This window comes from Haemaphysalis longicornis, unplaced genomic scaffold (assembly GCF_048455015.1).
Source record: "Haemaphysalis longicornis isolate Haplotype H1 unplaced genomic scaffold, Haemaphysalis longicornis Haplotype H1 scaffold_12, whole genome shotgun sequence".
NCBI lineage: Eukaryota > Metazoa > Arthropoda > Arachnida > Ixodida > Ixodidae > Haemaphysalis > Haemaphysalis longicornis.
This window is the reverse complement of record NW_027526225.1, coordinates 57,115,286-57,141,393: the sequence shown is the minus strand read 5'-3', so window position 1 is coordinate 57,141,393 and position 26,108 is coordinate 57,115,286. Positions and strand designations below refer to the sequence as shown.

The 26,108-nt window shown below is 50.8% G+C and overlaps 2 protein-coding genes across 6 annotated transcripts; one reads left to right on the top strand and one right to left on the bottom strand.

Moving 5' to 3' along the window:
• Positions 1 to 229: 229 nt before the first annotated feature.
• Positions 230 to 15,200, top strand: LOC144161626 (uncharacterized). Its single transcript, XM_077692258.1, has 4 exons — positions 230 to 341; positions 12,666 to 12,864; positions 13,020 to 13,182; positions 15,000 to 15,200. The coding sequence occupies exons 2-4, from the start codon at positions 12,836 to 12,838 to the stop codon at positions 15,198 to 15,200; spliced, it is 393 nt and encodes a 130-aa protein (XP_077548384.1). The 5' UTR covers positions 230 to 341; positions 12,666 to 12,835.
• Positions 15,201 to 17,772: 2,572 nt separating this feature from the next.
• Positions 17,773 to 19,376, bottom strand: LOC144162690 (uncharacterized). Of its 5 annotated transcripts, none has more exons than XM_077693325.1 (6): positions 19,173 to 19,359; positions 18,942 to 19,073; positions 18,460 to 18,538; positions 18,155 to 18,200; positions 17,965 to 18,097; positions 17,773 to 17,904 (listed from the first exon to the last, which is right to left on the bottom strand). In XM_077693325.1, exons 2-6 carry the CDS (start codon positions 18,978 to 18,980, stop codon positions 17,791 to 17,793), a joined length of 411 nt encoding a protein of 136 aa, XP_077549451.1. In that variant the 5' UTR covers positions 18,981 to 19,073; positions 19,173 to 19,359; the 3' UTR covers positions 17,773 to 17,790. The 5 variants fall into 5 exon arrangements, 4 of the variants coding, with proteins under 4 accessions (XP_077549451.1, XP_077549450.1, XP_077549452.1 ...); XM_077693324.1 differs by having other exon boundaries at positions 18,942 to 19,033; XM_077693326.1 differs by lacking the exon at positions 18,460 to 18,538 and having other exon boundaries at positions 18,942 to 19,033; positions 19,173 to 19,356.
• Between the last annotated feature and the right edge of the window lie 6,732 nt (positions 19,377 to 26,108).

Genomic DNA, 26,108 nt, shown 5'->3' with positions numbered 1-26,108 from the left:
TCGCGAAACCGGCATATTTCGGAGGTAAGGCCTTGGGGCGAAAAGGGGGGGGGCATCCTTTGGCCGAATTAAGCCCGACGTGGCGTAACGAGCCTTGCAGCGGCGATCGACTGACCTTTCTTTGTTCCCGAACCGGGAGGCTGCAGTCCAGGGCCTCCTCTCCTAGGGCAGGGGTGGTGGTGGAGAAACATTTATTCAAGCGAAAGAGGTTCGCGCTTGAAAGCGGGAGAAGCCCTCAGTCCAGGGCCCCTGCGGCGGCTGCGGTTCTGCGTGCCCGGTCCACCAACTGTCGCTGGTCCTCAGGGTCCGAACTGCACAGCGCGGCCTCCCACTGCTCGAAGGTGGGTGTGCGAATAATGGGGGCTGCTGGTGTGTTTTGGCAAGCCCACGTGGTGTGGTACAGTGTTGGATGTTCGCTGCAGTGTGGGCATGTTGGTGGATACATTGTGGGGTGTATGATGTGCAGGAAGCTAAGGTGGGGGTATGTGTTTGTCTGTAGTTGCCGCCAGGCTACAGCCTCCTCTCGGGTGAGCTTCTGGTGCGGTGGTGGGTAGGCACATCTGGCAAGGCGGTGGTGTTGCAGAAGTGTACGGTACTGCTGCTGGACAGGCTCTGGGTCGCGGAGCAACTGGTGCGGTGCCCGGAGGGTGCATGCTCGGGCTGTAGCGTGTGCTCGCTCATTTCCGTCAAGCCCTGCGTGACCTGGCGTCCATATTAGTACAGTTGGGTTTAGGGTGTCCTTGTGCTTTTTTAGAAGTCGGAGAGCGCATATTGAGATCCGACCGTTGCCGTAGTTTCTGCATGCCTGCTGGCAGTCTGTAATTATATGAAGTGGGCTATTCGAAGTTGGAGACGTCATCACCAGTGCGATGGCCGTTTCTTCGGCTTCAACAATGTTTGTGGTTTTTACGGTCGCAGTGCGAACGACATCGCCCGAGCCGTCAATGACACTAACTGCTGTGGCTGGATGGGACGCGTAGTGGGCCGCGTCCGTGAAGCGCACATGCGGGTGGTCAGAGTACTTCCCTTGCAGGAATTGTACCCGTGCTTGCCTGCGCTGTACGTGATGCTCAGGATGCATGTTTCGCGGGAGCGGAGCAACCCTGATGAGCGTGCGGATGTCTTGAGGAACAGTTTCCGGACGAGGGTGGCTGGCGTCCGCTATCCGGTAGCCTAGCTGCCTCAGCACCGTGCGACCGGTCGAAGTTAGTCTGAGCCGCTCTAGTTGGCTGACAAGGTGGGCATCAATGATCTCCCGCACCTTGTTGTGCACCCCGAGCGCTTCCAACTTGCTAGTGGCAGTGTGAGGAGGGAGGCCTAGCGCTTGCTTGTACGGGGAAGGCAGCCCATAACTCTAACACTAACGCTAACTCTAACTCTAACTTGCCTAATGTATGGAAACATAGATAATGGCACTTCGAGTGACACGTTGCCGTCCACTGGAGTTTCCTGGCTGCTTACCACCTGACTCCGGTGATCAGTGGGTGCTTCAGTGATTCGGCGTTGGCGTCGGGCATCACATTGGGCCGAACGAAGTGTGCTGCACTCGTCACAAAAGTACTTGGACCACTGATCTCCACCAGAGTTGCTGGATGGCGCTTCGAGCTCTCCGGCGCACGGCCGCCGGAAGTTCGAGCGCTCGTCCCGGAAGTCGGGCCGTTCCAGCATAGCGCATGCTACGCATGGGCCGGTTTCGCACGCATTCCGCCACAAATGCCTGCTTGTTGCGCTGTAAACTGCACAAGCAGGCTATAGAAGTCGTCTGGGAAGACGTTCTATTTGGAAGTATTACAATATTCTGAACGACGTGCGTGATACGCAGCGAAACGCAAATGTCATATCAGTGTCGTTTTTAAGCTGGGGCTCTTGTTACGCAGATTCCCTCGCTCTAAGCCGGATTTATACCGGCGTTGGGTGGCAAACTTATACCCTAGTTACACGGCGAAAGTAACCGCAGTTAAGTTTAACCGTGGTTACTAAACTTTAACCGCGGTTATCGCCAACTGCGGTTTTGGATGTTGCACGCGAAATTGCAAGTTTGGCAACCGCAGTCACTTGATTATGAGCGCAACAAAAATAAATTACCACACTTTTAACTTCACGATAAAAAAAAAGAAGCAGTGTAGACAAAAAGAAATATCGTTAAAGCATTCGCTTCTGACACAAACGCAACGCACTCGTGCGCGGCGAGAAGAGGGGCTTCCCCAACAGCTCGCAACCGGCTTGGTTTGCTTAGGTCTGTTCGGTGTTGGGAACTTTCATCTTAGCATCGCGGTAGATATTTGACCACCGCTATCTCTACAACTGCGAATTACAATCCATAGCACAATTTTTCACCGCACTAACATCCCTTTTCTCGAATGCGGAAGTTCTTTTCCACGATCAGATTGATTTCGAAGAGCGGCGATGCGATAAGCTGTTGCTGCCGTGGTCTGGGACGGTTCGGGCCGCAAGCACTGCCGTGCGGGCAGGCGCGCCGGCGTGTTTACAGGCACGGCCGACGCGCGCGCCGATCGTTTCCGTGTGCTGAAAACGCTTCAAGATTGCCTGTTATATCCATTTCTGGCGGACGACGCGCGGAATTTACAAATTTAGCACGGCGTTTGTCGTAGTTGATCGGGCGGATCGGGAAACGAGCCGCTGCTGACGGGCAGTCGCGCTGATTGCGAGAGCGATGCGCGTCTTGGGGACAGCTTTTGGGCGCCCGCTATTTGAGAACCTTTGTCTCTTCCGAACGCCAGGTGATTTTTTTTTTTTTCGCCTCCGCTGATGCGCCGCCACTTGGGTCCGAACTGAATTGTGCGATTTTGAGCACTGCGGCTGCAGAAAGTGCGGTTAGCGTGACCGAACTGAGGTGCCAAGCTCAGTTTGCGCTAACCATGGTTAGCGACGTAACCGCAGTTTCGTCTGTCGTGTAACGCAGCAAACTGCGGTTTTGTCTAACCGCGGTTTGCTTAACCGTGGTTAACTGTGCCCGTGTACCTCTCCATCCCCAGGCAGCAGGCTCTGACCACTTTACTGACAACTGTTTTGACAGAACGGGCGCACGAACTCGGCTACAGCCTGTCGCCGTGCCCACGTTGTTTTCTTTCTAGCATAAATCCCTAGCATACATTTCTAGCATAAATCCTGTTAGAGCTGCTTCGTCTCTCAAACCAAGACCCAAGTGACATTTTCGTTCTCCTTTGCAATTAAATTCTGCTTCATATTAACGTCGCATATTTCGGTATAGCATATGTTGCGATCTGAACGCAATGTGTATAGCCAAAATGCAATAAAGTGAGAACAAAATGCCAAAATCCGCCAATCGGGACGCTTATCAGCGGTTGAAAAGCATAGCAGACGCCCGACTTCCGGGACGACCTGTTGAACTTCCGGTGGCCGTGCGCGCGCCCGGCCGCGACAGCGGCGAAGCGCCATCCAGCAACTAAGTGGAGATCAGTGACTTGGACCAACGTTTAGAGATGAGCTGTTGAAAGACGTGTGCCGCGCCATATTCGGTAATTGTGGATGAGAGCACGGACGTCTCATGCACCAAGGAACTAGCTGTCGTGGCGCGTTTTTTTTCTAGCAGCAAAAATGATTTTTTACAGCCTTTCTTGGCCTGATGCCTGTAACTGATGCATGTGCGGAGGGTCTATTTCCCCAATTGAAGGCGCTGCTAGCTGAACGCTAGCTTGACATCAAATTTTGTATAGGCCTCGGGACAGACGTGGCAAGCGCGATGTGTGGACAGCACAACAGCCTTTACACTAAAATGAAGGCAGAAAATTCTCGGCTTGGGCTTGCAAAGTGTGTGTACCATTCGCTGCAGCTAGCCTGTAATGAAGCGATCGATGTGCTACCCACGCACGATGTGCTACCCTTGTACGCGAAACTTTCGATTTATTCGCGCATTCTCCCAAAAGGCAGCAAGGACACAACGAAACGTACGCTCCCATCACCTCGGGCGATGTCCCGAATAAAGTGGTAGGTGTTTGTGCGACAAGATGGCTAACCTTGCGGTCAATCTTGAATCAGTGTGATGCAAAAGTAGGGAACGCTGCTATGCAGCAAAAGTACTAAGCGAAATGTACACTGATCCGCAAAATTTACTTTTTGTTAAATTTCCAAGCCCAATCATTGACGAATTCGAGCGAATGGACAAGCTCTTTCAGTGCGAGGACCCAGACCCCGTCAGGCTAAATGAGGGATTGATTTCCTTTGTGAGAACGCTTATGGCAAGAGTTGTAATGCCTGGCTATGCACAGCCTGACAACACAGAATGGGAGCAGGACATAGTGCATGTCAGGGCATGCGGGTTTCGAGTTCTTTTTCTAGGCTGTCTTGAGAAGTCTTCGCTCAGTGATTGTGGCAACTTTTTTGTGTTGGAAATGTGCCGAAAGTTCATTATTGCTTGTACCATAAGTGTGCTGAAGCGACTTCCTGTGAACCTGAAACTTCTGAGTGACCTGCAGCTTATTGAACCAAAAAATATAAAGAAGTACTCATTCGATTTGTTCTACCGCTGGTTCGGCGCTTTTATAGGAAAATTTCAATTTCGGCGCTAGAATCTGAGTATCGCTTGCTCTAAACGAAAGAGGGTACCCAGACCATGAACGAATTCTGGGTGAGCGTAAAAAACGCAAAAAAACGTTTCAGTTAACCCGACCTTCCCTCTGATGTCTGAGCTCGCGCTCTCTTTGCTATAACTACACGTTTCAAACGGTGCCGTGGAGCCTGTGTTCAGCCAAGTCTCGCTTACTAAAACTGACCTTCAAAATATAATGTCTAACGAGACATTAGAAGCTCTCCTTCACGTGAAGTTTGGTCTGGCCAGGAACGGAGTCTGCTGCCAGAGTTTTGAACCGGGCCAAGACTTTTTGTCTCGTTTTACTTCAAGTGTCATGACTTGAAAAAAAAAATTTCTTGCGGAAAAGTGATTTTATATGCGTAAAAAATCACTTGCAAAAAAATTAATTTTGGGCTGCTTTTGGGCTATTTAAAATTTTAGCATTGGGCTACTTTTTGGCTACTGCGGAGGCCGATTTGGCGGTTTGTGGTTCCAACGATCTGGTAACCTTGGTTCGTGCAACGTGACTTGCCTAGCGCCCGTCGAAGAGGAACGGTGCGTTCGCCATGAATGAACGCCGAGTTCGCCCGGCCGCCTTCTGTGAGCGTTGCGCGGAACCGAACGGCTTTGAGACCAACGTTACTAGAATTGTTTGAGACTTCGTCGGCAATACAGCTAAATCAAAGGTTAAACAAGCGAAACCAAGACTCAACCAGACTAAGCCAAGCTTTTGCTTTGCATATCCAAGGTTAGCGAAGCTAAGCCGCAGCCATTTTTTGGAAAAAGTTCACTGAGTGAGCCAATTCTGCCGGGAAATCTGGCGGTGGAGTACCGGTCTGTCGACGTCATCATCATCATCATCACCAGCCTATCTACGCCCACTGCAGGGCAAAGGCCTCTCCCATTATTCTCCCATTACCTCGGTCCTGTGCCAACTGTGACCAATTTATCCCCGCAAACTTCTTGATCTCATCTGCCCATCTAACTTTCTGCCGCCCCCTGCAACGCTTGCCTTCTCTAGGGATCCACTCTGTTACCCTTAATGACCAGCGGTTATCTTGCCTTCGCATTACATGCCCTGCCAACGTCCATTTCTTCTTCTTAATTTCTACTAATATGTCTTTAACACCAGTTTGCTCCCTGACCCACTCCACTCTCTTCTTGTCCCTTAATGTTACACCTATCATTTTCCGCTCCATTGCCCGCTGAGTCGTTCTCAATTTAAGTTGAACCCTCTTAGTGAGCCTTCAAGTTTCTGCCCCGTAGGTGAGTACCGGTAAGATGCAGCTGTCATACACTTTCTTCTTCAGCGACAATGGTAGGCTGCTATTCATTATCTGAGAATGTCTGCCATATGTACCCCACCCCATTCTGATCCTTCTGATTATCTCTGCCTCATGGTTGTATCTGGGGTCACAACTTGGCCTAAGTAGATATATTCGCTTACCACTTCCACTGCCTCGCCACCTATCTCAAACTGCTGTGCTGTCCCGAGGTTATTGATCATTACTTTAGTTTTCTGCATATTAATTTTCAGGCCCACGGTTCTACTCTGTTCGCCCAGTGCGGAAAGCATGCTTTACAATTCGTCCCCCGAGTTACTTAGCAAGGCAACGTCATCAGCAAATCTGAGGTTACTGAGGTATTCTCCATTAACCCTTACTCCCACCTGTTCCCATTCCAACGTTCTGAATACTTCTTATAAACATGCTATGAATAACATTGGAGAGATTGTGTCTCCTTGTCTGACACCCTTCCTTATAGGTATTTTACTGCTCTCCCTATGAAGGATGATGGTAGCTCTAGACCCATTGTAGATATCCTCTAGTATTCTTACATAATGCTCATCTACCCCCTGGTTCCGTAATGCCTGAATGACTGCTAGGGTTTCGACCGAGTCAAATGCTTTCTCATAATCTATGAAGGCTATATATAGGGGTTCAGTATACTCAGCGCACTTCTCTATCACCTGATTGATCGTGTGAATATGGTCCATTGTTGAATAACCTTTAAGGAACCCTGCTTGTTCCTTAGGTTGATTGAAATCTAAGGTTGCAGAAATTCGGTTAGCGATTACCTTGGTAAATACCTTGCAGACGACTGACAGTAAGCTGATCGGCCTGTACTTTTTCAAGTCCTTCATGTCGCCTTTCTTATGGATTAGGATGATGTTCGCATTCTTCCAAGATTCCGGTACCATTGCGGTCATTAGGCATTGCGTAGACAGGTTTGCCAGTTTTTAAAGTACAATTTCTCCGCCATCCTTCAAGAGGTCTGCTGTTATCTGATCCTCACCAGGTGCTTTGCCCCCTTTCATTTCTTTCAAAGCCTTCCTTACTTCTTCGGTCGTTACTGATGGGATGTCTATCTCCTCTGAACTACTGTCTCGTTCGGCATTATCCTGTATGTCCTGGCTACTGTACAGATCTCTATAGAACTCATCGGCCACTGTGACCATTTTATCCCTATTTGTGATGACATTGCCTTGCTTATCCATACATCTGATTTTCCCCCACGCCAAGACGTCTCTTCACTGCTTTCAGGCTACCTCCGTTCTTTACAGCGTATTCGATCCTATCCATATTATACTTACGTATGTCAGCTGTCTTACGCTTATTGATTAACTTCGAGAGCTCGGCTAGTTCTATTCTGTCAGCTGCGGTGGAGATTCTCATGGTTTGCCGTTTCCTGATTAGATCCTTCGTCTCCTGTTAAAGTTTACCAGTATCCTGTCTAGCCATAGTGCCCCCGACTTCTACTGCACACTCCGTGATAATGCGTGTAAGGTTGTCGCTGGCTTCCTGTGTCGTAAGCTCGGCTTCCTCGTTAAGGGCGGAATATCGGTTCTGCAGCGCGATCCTGAATTCTTCTACTTTACGTCTTACTGTTAGCTGTCGACGTACCAACACGTCGACGTACCAACACGCAGAAGTGACCACGCGAGGAGTTGGCACCTCACTTATTAGAGAGTTTTAGCATAGCGGGTATCGCCCGCTAACGCTACGGCCGCGGGGAGAGGTTCTTTGCAGTACGTTCCACATGGGTCTCCTTTGCGCATGCGTGACCACGTCTGGCAACCATGGGCAGCGCGCACCTCGCCCGCCCCATAGAGTACATTATGAAACTCTATGGCCCGCCCATGGAGGGAAAAAAAAGTTTAGGGGGGAGCGTCACGTGACTATTGTGAAGCCTAGTCATAAAAATAAAAAGGAAAAACTGATGGGAGATGCCCCACCTCACGTGATAGGCAAGCGGTAGTTCTTTGCGCCTCATGCGGCCGCCCGCCTGCCCGCGCTATGGTGCGTCGTTCCGTTCGGTTGCCGGGCCGTCCTGGTATTCTGGTTTCAGCAACGAGTCCCCGTCAGGGCGTTGCGCGCAGCGCTGCCTGCAACCCTAAACGCGCACCAGGCTGATCGTGCAGGCAAAGTGTTCGGACGGGAGAGACAGAAAACATCTTTATTTATTGAGCTCTGGGATCCGTCGAATTTCGCGCCGCAGTCGAAGTGTCGTGTTCCGCCGCCGTGCAAAAATGGAGATGTCAGAGTGCGACATCCGTGCCTCACATTTTATTTCACAAAATACACTCACTTCCTTGGTTCTGGTCATTGTATCTTTTTACCTCCCAGGCGTAATTTAGCGTACGTTGCCCATATACCTATCGCTCGGATTGAGCAGTACTCGGACAACCAGCCCGCGTTCTGCCTGCCACGCGAGGCGGAAAATGATTTGTTCTTCCCGCGCCCGCACCCAGCATCAGTGGTTCTGCACTTTTTGTTTTCTAACGCACTGAAGGAGACAGCAACGCAAAACAGACGTCGTCACGACAATTGCGGCACGCACAACGTGCCACCCCATGAAACACAAGTTGTCTTGAAGACGTCTTGAAACAGCCTGAAACAGCTACAATCGTCTACCTCTACGTGAGGACATCTTGCAAACGTTTACCGCTAGCAGTTTCTAGAAGTTTATTTGTAAACGTGTAAAAGATGTCTTGCTGAGAACAACACAAGCTTATGCTACACCAAGAGGTTTTAAAAACGTCTCTTGGGAGAGGTTTATCTGGAGACATGGTAAAGAAGTGTTACCCGAGCCTATTTGTTTTTTATGCGTCTTGACACTATGAAAACCACTCATGATAAATTTACTAGAAATGCCTTCCTTGACATTTGCGCTTAAATATGTCTGAACACGCCTTATCTCAAAACAAATTTAAGCACACACATGCTCTACACTTCTATAGTAAAAAATCCCGACATCTAACTTCAGCAAGAAATCGCCTACATTTTCTATCTCTACTATGCCTTTTTAAAAACATCCAAGCCAGATTCTTTCTTTGTGATCCATTTTACCCGCCGTGGATCTTCAAATCTGCCGATTCAATGAAATCACTGCAGCTATTTTTCAGGTTTAGGCCTTGATTGTTGTAAATTGTGCTGCTAAAACCAAATTACTTTTAATTTGCACTATCTCTGATCCTCCTCGCAATTCATGAATTGCACCGTATGCAGTACTGTGAGGGCTGGGCGTGGAGGCTGGGGCATTCAGGTGGCATTGCGAGGCGAATGGGAGTTATTTAAAGGAAAGCATTCATTTGAACATTATACAACACGATTGACCACACTGGAGGCAGGCACAAATGAAGCACAAACAAGCAAGCGGGTCCCAGACCTCGCATGGGCCTGGAGCTGCGTGGCGTAATTGCACTAGGGGACGCTAGTGATCACCCAATGACTACAGCACATGTGGCTGGCTGCTCGCACCCCGCCCACTTTGGTTGACCACGTCTCGCGGACAGTAATATCCGCACATTGTCCACAACAGGCACAACACTCATACACGCGGGGGAAACACTGCCGCACGCTTCACTCGTGCACCAAGTCATCTAGGTGGCTAGACAGCCAATAAGCGCATTGTACCGTTTAAGCTGTGGCTGCACTGACTGCAGAGGTTAGTCTACACTGTCCTGCTTCCTTGCACTGGCAGTCTCATGCACACTGAAGCGTGGTAAGGGCCTTAGCCTTGTCTTCGAGGTTCGTGAAAGGCGTGCCAGTTGTCCTTGGACAGGAGGTTGCCGACACCCTCTCAAATGGAGCTGCATGTGGCACACAGTATGCCACAATTGCTACGCAGGAAGTCCTTGCTCGTTTTGTAGCCAAATGCTGAATGGTCAATGCTGCTGCCAAACTTTCGGGCATGGGCTTTGTCCAGCTGAAGTACATCGATACCACTCACGAAGTGGTCAGCCAGGTACAGCACAAGTTGTCCTTGGTCTCTTATGGTACCACAGATGGTTCGAGTTGGGCGTTGGCTGCTGCACAGGTCGCGGCTGGTTGGCGCTGTTGACGGGCTTGGAACCTGTAGGTGGCTGGCTCACGAGCGTTTTTCACTTTTTCTGTCCATGGACAAAGTTTTCGGCATGCTGGGCTTGCTGTTGGCTGGACTGAAAGTAGTTGGCAGGTGGTTCACCGACAGTATGAACTCTTTCTGGCTGTTGAAGGAATTCTGTATGTGCTTGACTTCCTTTGTGAGAACTCGTGAGAATTCGCACAGAAGCTGTAGAGTTAGCGGTTGCTTGGCTGCGATGAGCAAGGCACGGATGATGGCTTTGATTGTAGCTCATTACATTCCCCTTTGAAAGCCATGGTTCACAAGGGCCCCTGAGTTTTCAGGAACTGCTTTCCTTCTGCATCGTACCGATATGAGCTCCGGCTGTAGGGCAACGCGCTAGCAGGTAAACACGGAGCTTCATATCAGTGATATGATCAAGATGGAAGCCCTGGCCTTTACTCGTTTTGAATTCGCACAGAAGCTGTAGAGTTAGCGGTTGCTTGGCTGCGATGAGCAAGGTACGGATGATGCTAAGTACCGTGGCTAAGTACCGTGGCTAAGTACCTAAGGCTAAGTACCGTGGCTGGGTCTAACGTCAAAGGCACCGCGGCGGACGAGGCAGAAGCCTTCGCTTCAACCGGGGGGCTAGCTTCATGCTGCTGCCGAGTGTCGGCTTCCAGTCACCGAATGAGCTCTCCTTTGAAACCGGCAGTGTCCAGCTGTCGCCGTGCGAATTCTTTCCGTATGAGGTCGATGAATAGGCGCGACATTGTCACTGAGACGAGCCGCTCCCACACAACTCCCGGCATGATATTCCGCCGAAGCGATTACACGCAGGCGGTCACACACAAAACACAATCTTGCTGGTGGTCTAGACCACCGGCCCTCTCAAGAGCACCAGCACACCTTTGCCCTCCCCCCTCTCCCCCCCAAAAAATGTGTGTGCATCACATCACCCACACGCGCGCTGATGTAATTCTGCCTGGATCCACAACGGTTACGTATACATTCTAAAATGTCACATGAAGGAAATTTTGAGCAATCGTCAGCGTTACTTCAGTAATCAAAAGAACAGAGAAATTATCGACTCTGCAAGTTTAAGCCACTCTATCATGTTGTAGCCTCTTCTGTGTCTATCATGTTGTATCCTGTAGCCATGCTTCAGTTTGAACATCAGGGCCTCTGTTATCCAATGGAATACTTTAAATGTGTCATTACTGTCCTTTTCATGCTGAAGCGTGGTAGTCAGTATCATTTATGTATGCGTGACCATGCCATTACGCATGTTTTCTTGGTGCACTCCGGGAAATAAAATGCTGACTTGTTTCGAGCATCGCATCATGCCCAAAGGTCATGCTGGGTCTGTACGACTCTCCAATGCTCTGTTTTTTGGTGGACTAAGGAGCTTCCCAACTTAATTTCCATTTCCCGTGTCACTAACGAAAACTACAAAATTCTTATGCGCCCTATACATTCCAAAATCGTCCATGCTCTTACACTGTAAAGACTAAACCGGCAGTCTGTATTCGGCTGAACAGTGGCAGTGCACGAGTGCGCTAAAAAGTTTGTCATTTCATTAATGTTTGAAACCAAACTGGTAGGACCTTATTATGATTGCTTCCTCAGATCTTACGACAGAATTCCAAACGTGACAAGATTTTGCGCGACTTGCACAGGACATGCCTAACCGCAAGAGCATGGTCACACACCGCCGTCTTTGTGTTATTATTTTTTCTTGCTAAATTTAATGTTTGATATGGCATTGAATGATGAACTTAGCAGTGGCTTGCTATGCCTTATCCAGGAGTGGTTCTTACACTTAAAGGGATGGCCGCCCCAGAAAAGTTACTGTATAGTACAAGCCTTCAGGTAGACTATAGGCATTTATGCACGAAGCATTGAATACTTGACAGAGAATAATGCAACTATTTCAGAACCACAAGAGGGAGCTCAGTACAGCAGACTCGACATTTGGGCTGTACTGAAATTTCGACCAGCTTCTTATGTTCGCTCAGAGCTCTGATAGAAGCTACGAGATGGGCTGCGTTAGAGACTCAAAACAGAAACTGAAATCACAACTGGCATGGCTTGACAAATACCGATGACTGAATTATTCCGCTTTGCGTGAGGGGTAATCCTGCCATGTTCATGTAATTTTCACCATTAACAGCGTTGTTCTTGTGCTTATATCTGTGTGTTTAGGGTTGGTATTTGCTGAAATTATTGCTAGCGATATAACGCTTCTTGTATGTATGATTGATAGCCTGTCGTTTTTTTAAAAAAGCACCTGCGCTACACATATATTTGGTAGTGCAGGTCTTATCTTAAAAAGAAAACGAGATGCTAAAGTAACGCAAATTATGTTATAACGTGAGTGCATAAATTCGATGCAGACTGCACAGAATGAGCTCCATTGGCCTTAAAGCTGCTGTACGGGCGTAGAATGCTTATATGCCAAAAATTTTCTTTTGCATTTGGGACAAGAACAACTAAATGAAAAAATCTCATTCTTGCTGCAGAACTGTGACCTTCCCAAGAGAAAATAGCAGTTGGTACCACTGTTTTGTGGTTAAATTCCCAGCTGGAACTAGCTGATACCAGTTGGGACCAGCAAGGACCAGCTGGGCCCAAATGGGAATTTAACGATACACCACCTGGGACCAGTTACATTTTCTCTTGGGTTACCTTCGGAGTCGAGGTATGGCGATGGTCCCGGGGACGTGGGCTGGTCACAATCGGGTACACCGTGGTTCACCTGAAGTCGCTCTATATGTACATGTCGCAGGGCCGCCTGGAGGGCTTGGAGCTGGGCGTGCCTGCTGCCTGTTTCGGGCAAAGGTTCTGCGCCTGGGGAGCCCCGTGTGCGGACGTGTCGGATCGCGAGCACCGCAGGTGCTTGCGCTAGGCGAGGGCTTTTCACTGCTCGGCCCAGAAGGTAGTGCTGGTAGCCCGTACATGCCTGGTAATGGAGAGGGCTCATTGGTGTGAGTACCCCCTGCCCTTGCCAGCAGCTGGTTCACTCCCTGTGATATGCACGCGATGTGGACCAGATGGGCTGGTTCATAGCCATTTGCGGCACTGTTGCGGCAATGGCAAAGCTTACGTAAAACACCTCTCTGTGGTTACCATGCACACACAGGCTCTCCATCGTGGGCGTCAGACTTGGACTGCTATATATGCGAAGGTCCTGCACGCGAGGCTGGGCGCTTGGTCGCCGCATCAACAGCCTCCTGGGATGCTGCAGAGGCGCCTGCCAGCTGGCCCCCTCTCTGCCTTCTCGACGTTGTCCAGGAGGCGCAGAGGTACGATGCTCCTTTGGTGCGCTCCAGTTCCAACGTAGTGAGGCTCACCAACCCCGTATTCGGAAAGCCAACTTACCGAATGACATAAGAAATTCTTTCGTAAGGGCCGTAAAAGGTAGCATGAGAGAAAGCCAGCGTGCATTTCAAAAGTCATCCACATGAGAATTCAATGGCCTTGTCGAAGTGAAGCAGTGAGGCTCAGTTAATGCAGGAGGAACGAACCTTAGGGGGTTGTGGATAGACAAGCAAGTTGGCTAAGGCGGAGGTCTTCGAGGGGCTGGGGGATCGTGTTAACGGTGCCAGTTGAGAGTAAGCGTATTGTAGAGGGGTTGGCTGGAAGGCGAAGTGTTGCTCTGTATACCCTGCGCTGTAAAGCTTGATTGATTGTATCGCTTAACGCGCCGACGCAACGCAGGCGACGAGGCGCGTTTTTTATGCGCGGAGCACCTTAGGACCTCACAATGTCCGTCCGCGTCAATCCGTGCGCACACCACCATTAAGCGAAAATCTGTGCGGAAACTATCTAAAAGACTACAAGAGCACTCCAAAACACCCGAAAACAGGCACTAACATAATGTAGCAACGAGATTGGATTGGATTGGAAAACATTTATTGAGCATAAAAGTGGGTGTCTTTCTCAGTCCAGATAGCCGCGAGCTAGCGCAGTTGCTTGGGCGCGAGTGATGAGGCGTTCTTGGTCCTCGCACCGTGAGCTGGCCAGCTCGCGCTCCCACTGCTCAGGGGATGGGGAACCGGGAGGGGGTTTGGCGCGTAGGGGCATTCCCTCACCAGGCGGTAGGTAGTGTTTGGAACGGAGCAAGAAGGGCAGTTGTTAGGGGTAAGTGGAGGGAGAGATGTAGTGGAGTATCGTGGTGTTGTAGAATGTGTTGGTCTGCAGTCGACGCCAAATGCGAGCCGCCTGTGTGCTGAGGGATGGGTGAGGAGGAGGGTATTGAAGCCGCAGTTGGCGATAAGGATACAAGATTTCAGTGTATCGGAGAGAGACCGGGGGATAGATGGAGGGTTCGGAAAGGTCCTCTTCCGTCGACGAAAACGCCCGGAATGTAAGAGCGTGGGCAGCGGCGTGTGCCGCCTCGTTTCCCTCGAGGGAAGAATGGCCTGGTGTCCATACGAAAAAACGCGCAAAAGCACCGGTGTAGTCAGGTTGTGATCAAGTTGTAATACACAGTGACTGCATCGAACTACGCTAAATGGCGCTACGCGGCAACACGAGATGGTGCCGCGGTGCACCGCGTATGTAAGCGGGTTCTGAAAATCCCATACTTTCTTCCCGCCATGGACGAAAACGAACGTAAGACTCGTCACGCTGCTGCTAACGTCTACGAAGACAGCGAGCTTCCCCGAATACGAAACCGCGGCAAGCGGAGGCAAAGTGACTAAAATCGAATGACGGTCGGGGCGCAAATCGGATTTCACTCGGGGTGCAACTTGGATGTCACGGTCCCCGTACTCCGCACCCTCGCCATTATCCACAGAGTTGAGATGCTGCCATGTTTTTAACGTGCGCCTAACGTGCGCCGAAATCTCGTACACACTGGTGTTTTTGCTTTTCGCCTCCATCAGAAAAGCGGCCGCCGCGGCAGGGAATCGAAGCCGCGACTTCGTAGAAGCATAACTGAAAGTCTATAAAACTAATTTCATGTAATCTGTGGTGCCTAAGGATGCTTATCGGTCTGCTTCCTTCCCTACTATGGAGCTGTAATAAACCGGGTCGCCAGCCCGCAGCTGCTTCCGTTCCTGACTGCTGCATATGTGTAACTTTGGCTTTTTCTTCTTGTTCTTCTTTTTTTTTTCAGATGTTGCATTCACTTCGCTTCAGCGCGCTGGCCTTGTTCGACAAGTCAGGACACCTCTTTGAAGTTCCAAACCCGAAGCGCGTCCAAGCCTGCCCGTGTTCTGTACAAGCTTGCAATCCTTCACGCCGCCAAAACATGACGTCGTCTCGCCATGTCGCTCATACTCCTTGCTTCAATTGCGAAAATAAAAGAGTTTTCTAAATATTTTCTGCCTCTACCAAGGCTCCTAAACTCGCTGGCTACGCCAGCTTGAGCACAGTGGCGTGCATGTACAGAATTGAAAAGAAAAAAATCAAAATATGAATATAAAAGGGGATTTGGATGGGAAACTACGCTTTAGAACAAACCCTCACTCACTAAGATCTCTGAATACGAATAACTAAGATTACATGAAAACTCACGTCGAAGAGAAAACTTACACACGTGATGTGAACGTTTCCCTCAAAAGGTCTAACATTACGCCGCACGCAAGGGAGCAAATTCTGACTTTCCTAGGCCAACGCTCCAATAAACATATTTTGCTCTCTCTCTTTCTCTCTCGGGTGCAAGGACTGGCACCCTTCTACGGGGCTTATACTTCCACAGTTCCAGTGAAAAATTTAACTAAAGAACGCTTGAAAAGACCCCTTTTATCAGCAAAAGATTTGCCCGATAACATGAACGTTCTCACCCTTTGAGCCGAAGTATTGTGCACTGGTCAAAACACGGCAAGTTTGCTGAAAGGTCCGCAGATTTCTAAATTACTGTCTCCGTTAATTAATTACGCGAAACTCGGTAATGCGTGGCTAATTACAGCTTCGCAGGCTTGTGGATGTGAAGGGGCGTATATTTTGAGCGTCCCGAAAATCTTTGGCCTGAACGGGCGTTGTCTAACCATTCTGAAGGCACCAAAAGGCACAAGAAAGGCGCTATAAGAGGCACGATTTGCGTCGCCGTTATCAGGAAAATCTTTTGCTGATAAGGGGGGTCTTTTCAAGCGTTCTTTAACAAAACTTTTCCCTCAAAGGGTGTAGGTATAGCCCTGCAAAAGAGAGTCAGCACGTACACCCTCAAGGGAGTCAAAGTTTACACCTTTTCGCGCAGCCTAATGTTACACCATGGTTACACCTTCGAGTGAAAAGTTTTGCTAAAGAATGCTTGAAAATACCCCCCTTATCAGCAAAAGATTTTCCTGATAACGGCGACGCAAATCGTGCCTCTTGGCGCTTTCCTTTGCCCTTTTCGGCGCCGTCGGAATAGTTACAAAGCGCCCGTTGAGGCAAAGACTTCATGCGGGCTGAGTTGAGACGTACGCATTTCGTCCCCGTGGCTAGTAGCGCTAGTTCTGAAGCTTTCAGCCTTAGCTTGACCAGGAAAATTACTCATGTGTTTAGTTCCACACGCATTAGGGAACATTATTAGAGCCATTTAATGGCGGAGTCTGTCCGTGAGAGGGCGTTTCTCTGCACCAATGACGTGTGGAGGTTAGATGGCGGTATACAGTGGCCGGCAGATTTCGTCGTCTTGTCAGAGATTGAGCACCGCGCATAAGCCGTAAGCCTGATTCAGTACCTTTTCAGCAATTTTTTTTTTACTTTTGTTCCTTTCTCTTTCATTTCCTTTACTTGGTCTGTTATCGCATTACTGTTTCTTTACTTAATTCAGTACATGTATTTCTATCGTCGAATAGGACTCCTCTGGTTTGAAGCGAAAATATGGCTGTATGTGAACATTATTTGTTTGCCGCTGTGCTTTCGGTGCCTCTGATTAGTGCTGAACGCTTTGGTGAGTGGAGCAAGGGAGGACAACAATCGTGAATCATTTTATGCCTTTTTATTGACCACGAAGGAAATATATTCTCGGCCAGGGCACACTCGCTTTCGAGATGAAGGAGCCCGCTGGCCAAGCAAGTAGGCGGGAGACATAACCAAACGTCTTCTGACTCTTGGCAGCGTCAACAGACACTGACGCCGCCATCACTACGAACACCGGAACTCACGCACACTTTATTTCCGGTGAGTTTGGAGCAAACGTCCCCCTGGGGGTGAAAACTCAGTCGGGGTTCCCCACAGGCTCACATCCTTCGCACAGGTAATGCACCACTCTGGCAGGGCTGCTAGGCTCCTCTGTGACGATCTGCTTGGTGCTTAGCGTCACTGAGGCGCTTTGCGACAGTTTTTCGCATTGCCACCATGCATAATCGAGCCCTTCACTGAACATTTACGTACAACACTTGTCGACGCCATGGTTTATCTGGACACAAATTGGTGCAGTTAGAGCCACTGAGAAAACTAAACAGTACGCCGAGTATTACACTCAACTCTACGAGTGACGACAAGAACGGTGATACTTCTGTCCGCATGCTACTTTGCCGGCGGCTACGCCGAACTCCCCTGTACAAGTTACACACAACAGTCCGTTTACCTTTTTCGCCGTCGGGGCCCAAATACTGGGAGGACACGTTGCCTAGAATGAACACTTTCACACCAGCCAGAAGACAAAGTACCCGAGTAAGAACTTCGCTTCATGAACGGTGCGACGTTCACACGGGGTCAAGGGCTGTCCCTAACTGCACTCCTAGCGAATCATTTTTCGAATTATGCTCACTAGGAGTGCGAACTTGTTCGCTCTTTTTTTTTTCTCTCCCAAGTTTAATGAGCGCCATTATGACAACTAGGATTTGCTAAAATACTGTTCGAAACGAGATACAAGAGACCGACACAGTACTTGATGTCGCTCGAGCCGACAGAGCCAGCGAGCCGCATCGACTGTGTACAAACGACAAAGGCAGTACTCCGGTTTCGAACAGGGTTTAATTCCAAGACAGGCGCAGCGACGGACAGCTAGACTCGAACGGCATCCGTGAAGGCTCGATGACGGCACCGTCCTCGAAGGTGGTAACCAGGACGCATAGATAGGAGGCGGTCTGCACCAAGAGGCAAATCACGTTAAAAATGTTACGTTTAGGGAGATCACCATTCCTTACCGATTGCAAACAGGGTTTAATGATTTCAAGACAGGCGCAGCCATGTACAGCTCGACTCGAACGGCATTCTGGACGTCTCGATGACGGCCCCGTCCTGCTCGGCGGTGGCCGGTACGCATAGGCAGGAGGCGGTCTGGAACAAAAGGCAAAGCACGTTAGAAATGTAATTTCGAAGATCATCACGGCTTACCGAATGCGGGGACCATGATCACGCCTGGCAGGAACGGGAAGGGACGCTGAAAGGCAAAGTAACAGACGAACAGCGACAGAACCACTTTTATTACCAGAAAACACCTCTGTACAAAACACGCGTCGTCGAGCTCAGTAGATAGGACAGATGGAGACGTGTACCTGCCTAGCCAGAAGAGTAGTGCATGTTTGCGGGAAGGAGCAAGTGCAATAAGACACGACGCAAGGGTCAGGGAAAGGGGAGGGCGGAGGCGGTGCCGGACGCGAACCTGAAAAGGAACCAAGGACACCAATTCCATCACTCGCCTTTGCCACGACCCCAATTTGGAGCCGCGGACCGCAGAGCTGCGTTCCGTGCTTCAGTGATGCTCGTTGAAGGTGGCGACTGTATTCCGAACGCCGCGCGAACCGAGAACGTGCGAGCAGAAAGCATTATCGAAGTGCATATACCTCGGCTACCGCGGCGTTCGGAAAGGAAGACCGACTATCACCACAACCTAACGGGGCTTCCGAGCTGAGTCCGACGCTAGAGGCAGTGACGAAGGGCTCCAACACCGCCACTGCGCCGCTGTCCCGAAACCTACAGCCTAACGCGCACCGCAAAGCTTTGGCGACAGTCGGAATCCCTGCGTCGCGACGGCCCAGGAAACGTCCGGCTCCGAGGCTAATGTGCGCTCGGTTAGGAAAATTCAAATACGCAAACGTTCAGCGTCGCGAAAAAAATGATACGAAAGCCGGTTTCGTGGGCACGCCGCACGTCGCACCGGGCCTTCAGCCACGGAACTCACCACTTGGAAGAGTCGTCGGTGAAGACTGTGAAGCAGCATACCGTGAAGGAAGTCCGTCAGGCCCTCGTGGGTATTCGCTTGTCCGAGCGAGCCTGTTGGGAGCGGAGATGGCAAAGGCACAACGAAAAACGACTGAAGGAAACGAAAACGACAACACTTACGGCACTAAACACCTCTTAGCGCGAACCGAACTTCCCCAATAGACAGTGTACCGCGTGGAAAAAAACTCACCTGTCCATCGCCGCCGTCACCGCGCCGCCAGCTACTCTGCGCCCGATGCCCAACAGGCAGGCAAGATGGCGTACCCCTTGTTCTAAAACGCGCTCATCCTGGCATTACAGAGCGCTGCTATTGGTCGGCTACCGCCTACCCTTCCACTCTTTCACATCGATATCGTCTTCCAGAACATTCTGCCAGTTGTAAAGCAAAACGAAAAAGTTATCGCATCAAGTCGCAGCCGCGCGGCCACCGGAGCATCATGACAAGGCATTTTATGCTGCGTCACGGAGCAAGATAACCGTCTTGCTTTTGGCACGTCGGCTAGGGGCTTCGGCTGGCGCGATCGCACGGTCCTATCGATCATGCGGCCGTTACCGGCCGTCTTCCGCGGCTTTTGAAACCGAATAAAAAACGCCACGTCTTGAAGAAACAGTCGACTGCGCGGGAACACAAATGCTACTGCGTACGAGTCATTGATTGATTGATTGATTGTAAGGTTCAACGCGCCGACAAAATAAAGGCGATGAGGCGCGCCGTATAGTGAAGGGCTCCGGATTGATTTTGACCACCTGGAAATCTTTAACATGCGCCGAAATCTCGTATATACACGGGCGGTTTGTCTCTTCGTATCCACTACAAAAGCGGCCGCCGCGGCTGGGACTCGAACCCGCGAACCCGTTCTCAGCAGCACAACGCCTTAGCCACTGAGCCATCGCGGCGGGTGCGTACGAGTCGTGGCTGTAAGAAAATTCGTGCCCTTTCCACTCTGCGAAGAAACATGACCTGCGAAGCTGGACGCAGTCCACGGAGTGCATGAAAGGAAACACGTTTGTTCGTAAATAGCGACTGAGCATACTTCCTAGCCAATTAGCTGAATGAAACTTGGAAGGACCCAAGGTTCAGTCTCGCGGACAAGCTAGGAGCTGACTCCCGCTTCGTAGGCATCTCACTGTTCGTGTAACACACTAATCCAATCCGCTCGATCACTGAGAGGACACCGGACAAGTCGCATAGGGCCGTTTGACGTCCGCGTTTAAACCTCCCGCCAGCACAACGGAGGCGCCATCAGTAAGGACCGCGTGCACGCACCCCTCCCCCCAAGCCGTGCACGCCGGCAACCGGTTATGTGCGCGGGCTTAGAAGTGAAAGAAACCTGAACAAGTAATACTGCCCCACGTCGGCGTTTTAAGCGGGCAAGTTGCCCTTCATCCGGGAGGTATTTGCAGCTACTCGACGAGCTGGAACTAGAGGGCGCAGTGCGGCAGTAGCAGGTTTCTATACATGGCGAAGTTGCGGAAAACAAGGTGAAAGAAGAAACGACAAGAAAGTGCGCTTGTCCTTTCGTTTCTTATTTTCCCTCGTTTGTTTTTGCGCAACGTTGCCATCTATCGCCTCCAACTACCATGCTGGAGCACCGATAAGGCGAATGTATGCAAATGCGCACGCGAGCGAAACCAAAGCTTTTCGCACCACCTATCAGGTTCACTTGCACCGCACGAAGAGTGTTGCAGGGTAACTTTAATAAAGTTTGACCATCTATCTATCCATCACGCACCATCCTGAGGCGGCACGTACGCGCTACATATTTGCGATGAACATACCTTTTGGCTTCACGGAGTGCTCACTCTGGAAGCACACATTGACAGCGGCGAGGTCCCTTAAAAGCTCTTCGTATGTCTCTCTGCAGTCAGCATAGCCGGTTCACGTGTTTCCACACTTCTTCAAGTTCCGAAGGTGCCTTCTTACCACATTTTCTTCAGGTGCTGTCGCCACTGCAGACTCCATAGTGCCCCGCGCCGCAGGAAAAGTGGCACGGAATCTGCTCTCAACAAGCGCTGAGCGTAGTCACGGCGGCCAAGCGGCGCTACCGCACTATCACACGCCCAACATGCCTGTGCTCGGCCAACACCACCTAAATGTTGGCACGGAATCCGCTCTCAACAAGCACTGAGCGTAGTCACAGCGGCCAAGCGGCGCTACCCTTGGCGCTACCGCACTATCGCACGCCCGACATGCCTGTGCTCGGCTAGAGTGTATACTAGAAGTGCTAGCCTAGAAGCTCGGCGCTCGGCTACGCTCGCAAGGCGCGCGCTGCCCATGGTTGCCAGGCGTGGTCACTCGTGCGCAAAGGAGACCCATGGAACGTACTGCAAAGAACCTCTCCTACGGCCGCGGGTGGCGGGGCCCGACCACGGCCGGACGGCCGGACTCGAGGAGCGGCGAAAGGGCGCGCCCGCCGCTCCTCCAGCCCGGCCGTGGCCCGACTGGGCAGGTGCACATTCGTTCCGGTAGGGTGCATTAGTTCCGCGGGCCGGCCTTCGCCATGCCCGCACGTTCGCTCCGTTGAGGGGCAACCTCCTATTGGCGGTGAGATCTTTGAGTGGCGCCCCCTGGCTCTGACGTCGGCTTAGGGATTCGCGCCGCTGTCGTCTGCTACACTCCGCTTGTGAGGGGCAACAGTGCCTGGGCTAGAAATCGCCCGCTTCGTTGCTGTAGTGCGTTAAAAAGCGTATTTCTAGTGACTCGGTTATTTTGTCAGCTTCTGACGCATCTGAATAATTTGAAGCTGTATCCCCCACAAGTTTGCAACACACGAAGAGATAGAGAACAACTTTCTTCAGGGTATTGGTCAGAAGATCGTGTGTAACTCGTCTTTTCTTGCTTATTCGCGAGGATCAGCGATCAGAGCTTCTCGATAAGTATTCAAAATGCGTAGGCTTCCCTGCAGTATTTTTGAGATGCCCCTATAAAGACTCAACAGTCTAATACTACGTACCAAGCAGCGGCCTCTACACGCTCATCGCACAGCAGGAAATAAAGCGGCTTTCTTCTGTTTCTTTCGTTGTTGTCTTGTATCGAATTAATGTTTCTTGCTTTTTTTTCTGCCCAACGCACTAATTTTTCTGCGCCGACCAACTTCTTATTAGGAGGTTTCGGGATGTTTTGGAGCCAGGTCGTGTGGATATTTCCTTCATTTTGTATGGCATACATTCCCTTCTTCACAAATTGGCTTTCATTACGGCTGCGTGCAAGAAGGTGCATATCCGCAGCGTGCTTTGTTTATTCACATGCAAATACAATGAGAAGGTTTGTGCTACGCCATTGCGATCGCGCCCTAAACAACGTGGTCCGCAGTACTCGAAGGCGGCTTTTGTGCTCGGAATTTCTATCGTAATTATATCGTTATCATAACGAACTGACTTTCAACTCGAACAATGATGACATGATTACGGTGTTGAAGGCATGATATACTCGCTAACTAACGTAATAAATAGTATACCTGCATATATTACAACACTCGAAACCGAAGAAGAATTCCAAGTAGCTCTTTATTGCTTTTCAACCCTTCCAGGCGCGAAGAACAAATACTATTCCACTCGGGATGGCGTTCTATGATTTGAAGAAAATTACTTTTACTCTCTTGTCCTGGACTGAGGACCCGGCCCACTAACCAGGTCTATTTAATTGTTAAACAAAGTTTTCCCCTCCTCTCCTTACTCCTCCTCTATAGTGCAGTTTTCCTATAACGCATATCCGAATATCGGGAAGATATGGCTGTGCAAAATGTTCCGAAATATCTCTCCAGGTCTTAACAAACATATATGTGTTACTATAAATTTAACGAAGACGTGACTCGTTTTGCTCAATAAACCTCCATACTGGTTAGATGCCTGGTATAGAATCAGCACGCGCGTATATACACACTGGGTTATTTGGAACTCAACCTACAGTTTTTGTAGTCTATAGTGCATGTCGGCAAACTTTCATGCCTTGACAACGTTAAGTGATGTGACAAAACACGTTCGAGCGTTCGGCAAGGTTGCAAAAACTGTTTTACCTTACATATGATTACCGGGAATCGTGATGCCTTCTGCCAAAGGCGACAGCCCTGAAGGCCTAGAATTTGTTTTGGTCTTCCATTTTAGCTGTTGTCGGTTATTAGCAGCTGACTCTTCCTTTTGTTCGAATGCTTACATGAGAAGCTGATGCCTAGCTCCGACTCTTCGCGCTCCGCACAGGACCGGGTTCGCAAGGAATGGGGTGGCGCCGGCAATGTTTCTCCCGTAGCGGTATCCAAAACTATACTTTAATTGACCCCATGAGCTAGTGTATGCGATTTAAAGCTTACTATTATGATAAAAAGTTACCCACACGTCAATTCTGGTGCGGACAAGCATCAGACGTTGACCGAGCGCAAAGAAACAGCAGGGAGAGCGATCCTGAGTGAAGCAGACGACAAATGCGAGAATCCCTAAGCTGACGTCACGGAGGCGCGCTTCGCAGCGCCGCCTGTGTTCGCGCTCACCGCCAATAGCCCTCCCCGCGCGCCTGCGCTAGAGTGGCTACCTGCGCAGTTGTGTCCCGGCAACCCGCTGCCGTAGCGTGAGCCTCCGGTAGCCGCTGAGGGGGCCATGTTGGCGCGCGGAGCTGCAAGACGTGCCTCACATCGGCTCCGTGGAAAAGACCAGCAAAAGCGTTTCATCGATCCCAGGTGAATTCATTTGTGCTTAGTCCGTTGCAGCTTAGCTAGCGGCACAGTTTGATACCGATTTTAGGGTGATAGGCCCCATTTTCGAGGACTTACGTGACTTTTTGTGGGCCGGGCGGAGCGAACTCCGTTAAGCCTAACGCCGGCCGACGAGCTCGGCCGGCGAAGGTGCGCCATGGACCCATCTGCGGCACCAGCGGGAGCCCCTGAGGGCTTCGTGGACTGCGGAGGGGAAGTAGAAGTGTTCCGAACGGCGTCTCCAAGCGTGGATACCTCGAATAACACCTGCGGCAACGACATGGGCTCGACGGGGGCCTGCCCCCCGCTAAGCCTAGGCGTAGTTGGAGCCGGAACGCCCAGAGACCGGGCGGAATCCGGCTTCCCCGAAGTCGGAGCCCACTCGATGGTTCCCGGCGGTGCCTGCGACACCACCGGGGACGAAGAAATGCCAGGTGAAGAAACTCTCGACGAGTGCGGGGACTGGGATCCCGAATGTTTGTGTGCCGGTTGGACCCTTGTTGGCCCCAGACGGCGAAGAAAACAACGAGCGGGAACGGACGGCCCGTCGCAGCGGGGCAGCCCCACCGCAGGTAAGCCGTTACAACATACGGCTAACAACGCTAAGCTCATTGAAGAGAGACGTAAGGAAGCCAAGGCTCAGCACATAGCCAGGATTAACAACAAGATGGCGAGGGACGCCAGAATGCCGCAATTCGGTGGCAAAGACGACCACAAAGTAGTAATCAGACCCCGAGGGGGCTTTGTGGCCAAGAATGCGGATCCGATGCTTCTTCGGAAAGCAATTATCGCAGCGGCGAAAGTTGGAGCGGAGGAGGCGGCTGCCGACAAAATAGCCGTCAACGTGGCTCAGAACGTGCTGGTCGTCAGTACCCCCAGCGAGAGCAGATCATTCCGCTACGGGGCCCTTAGATACCTGACGGTCGGGGACTGCACATACGAGGCGTTCGCATATAAAAGCGCGCCAAGTAACACGATGCGAGGCGTCATTAAGGGCGTAGGCCTGGACGACTCAGCGGAGGAGATAACCAGAGCCCTGGTTAACGACGACAATCCGAGTATCCTAGCAGCGCACAGACTTGGCCAGACAGGTTCTGTGGTAATCCTATTCGACGGTAATAGGGTCCCCTTCCACGTCTACTACGAGGGGGTACTCATGAAATGCACGCTATATCGTCAACATAAAGAGGTGTGTTCCACATGTGGACAAGTGGGGCACAGGAGGGACGTGTGCCCGACCCCCCTCGTAAAGATTTGTTTTGCGTGCGGGCGTAAAAACCCAGACGCTGAGCACAAGAAGTTTTGCAAGCCGCGATGCCGTCTATGCGGCGGCAGCCATACCACCAGGGCAGGGAGCTGCAAAAATAAATTCAAGACGCCATTGCTCATTAGACAAAGGCAGATGGAAAAACGTGAAAGCGCGAGACCGCCGAGAAACAACAACAGATGGCCGGAAAACAGCCCGGCGGAACAGGTGCGCACACCACCTGGCGCGGGAGCCGGCAGACAGGCAAGGATAGACAAGAACAAAGGAGAAGGCGGCTCGAACCCGTCTATAACAAAGGAACGTAGTAGGAGCAAGAGCGAAGGCAGGAAGCATGGACTCTCCTGGGCTGACATCACATCCGAAACTGGGAGGCGCAGAGAGCGCTCACAATCGCGTTATAGGTCAAAATCAAGAGAGCGCTCGCAGTCACGCAAACGTACGACCCCGGGCGAGGAACGCGTCACCGGCCAAGGCGAGGAAACGCGAACAACAAGGAAGATCGACGAGGCTCTCCCAAATATGAAACCGGGAATACCTCAAAGGATACAAGGAAAGAAGAGCAAAACTGAAGACCCGGCGGAGTACATCTGCGCCAAGGAGCGGGAGCTTAGAAACGTCAAGGCGCAACTTCAGAAATCGGAAGCGGAGACCCAAAGACTGGCGACGCTAGTAGAGTCTCTGCAGAAGACTGTTAAGCAGATGCGGCAAGAACGCCTAAGGGACAGCGGATGCCTGGAAAGCATGGGATGCTCCCAGCCAAAAGAGGATGCTGAAGAACGAAGCGAAAGGATGAACACCGACAACGAAGCTGAGGAACCGCCGCCGCGGGTGCACCGCAGGAAAAGGCCGACTAAGCCCACGGCAGAAGCGCAACAGCAGTCGCAAAACATGGAGCACCAGCATTCGGATACGGAGCACGCATATACGAACGCGACCCCGGAAGGGGATGAACGACCTCTATCAGGAGAGGAAGAAAACCGACAGTACAGAACACCGGGATACGCAGGCCTGCAAGCAAGGCTCACGCGACTGGAAAACATTTATAAGAAGTGGGACAGAAATCTGGAGGAGATGGAGAAACGGATCATCAACAAAACTATGCACCATATGCAGCAGATGCTCAATCAGGCTCTAGAACAGCATACAGAGAGAATTAGCGCCATGCTACAAGAAC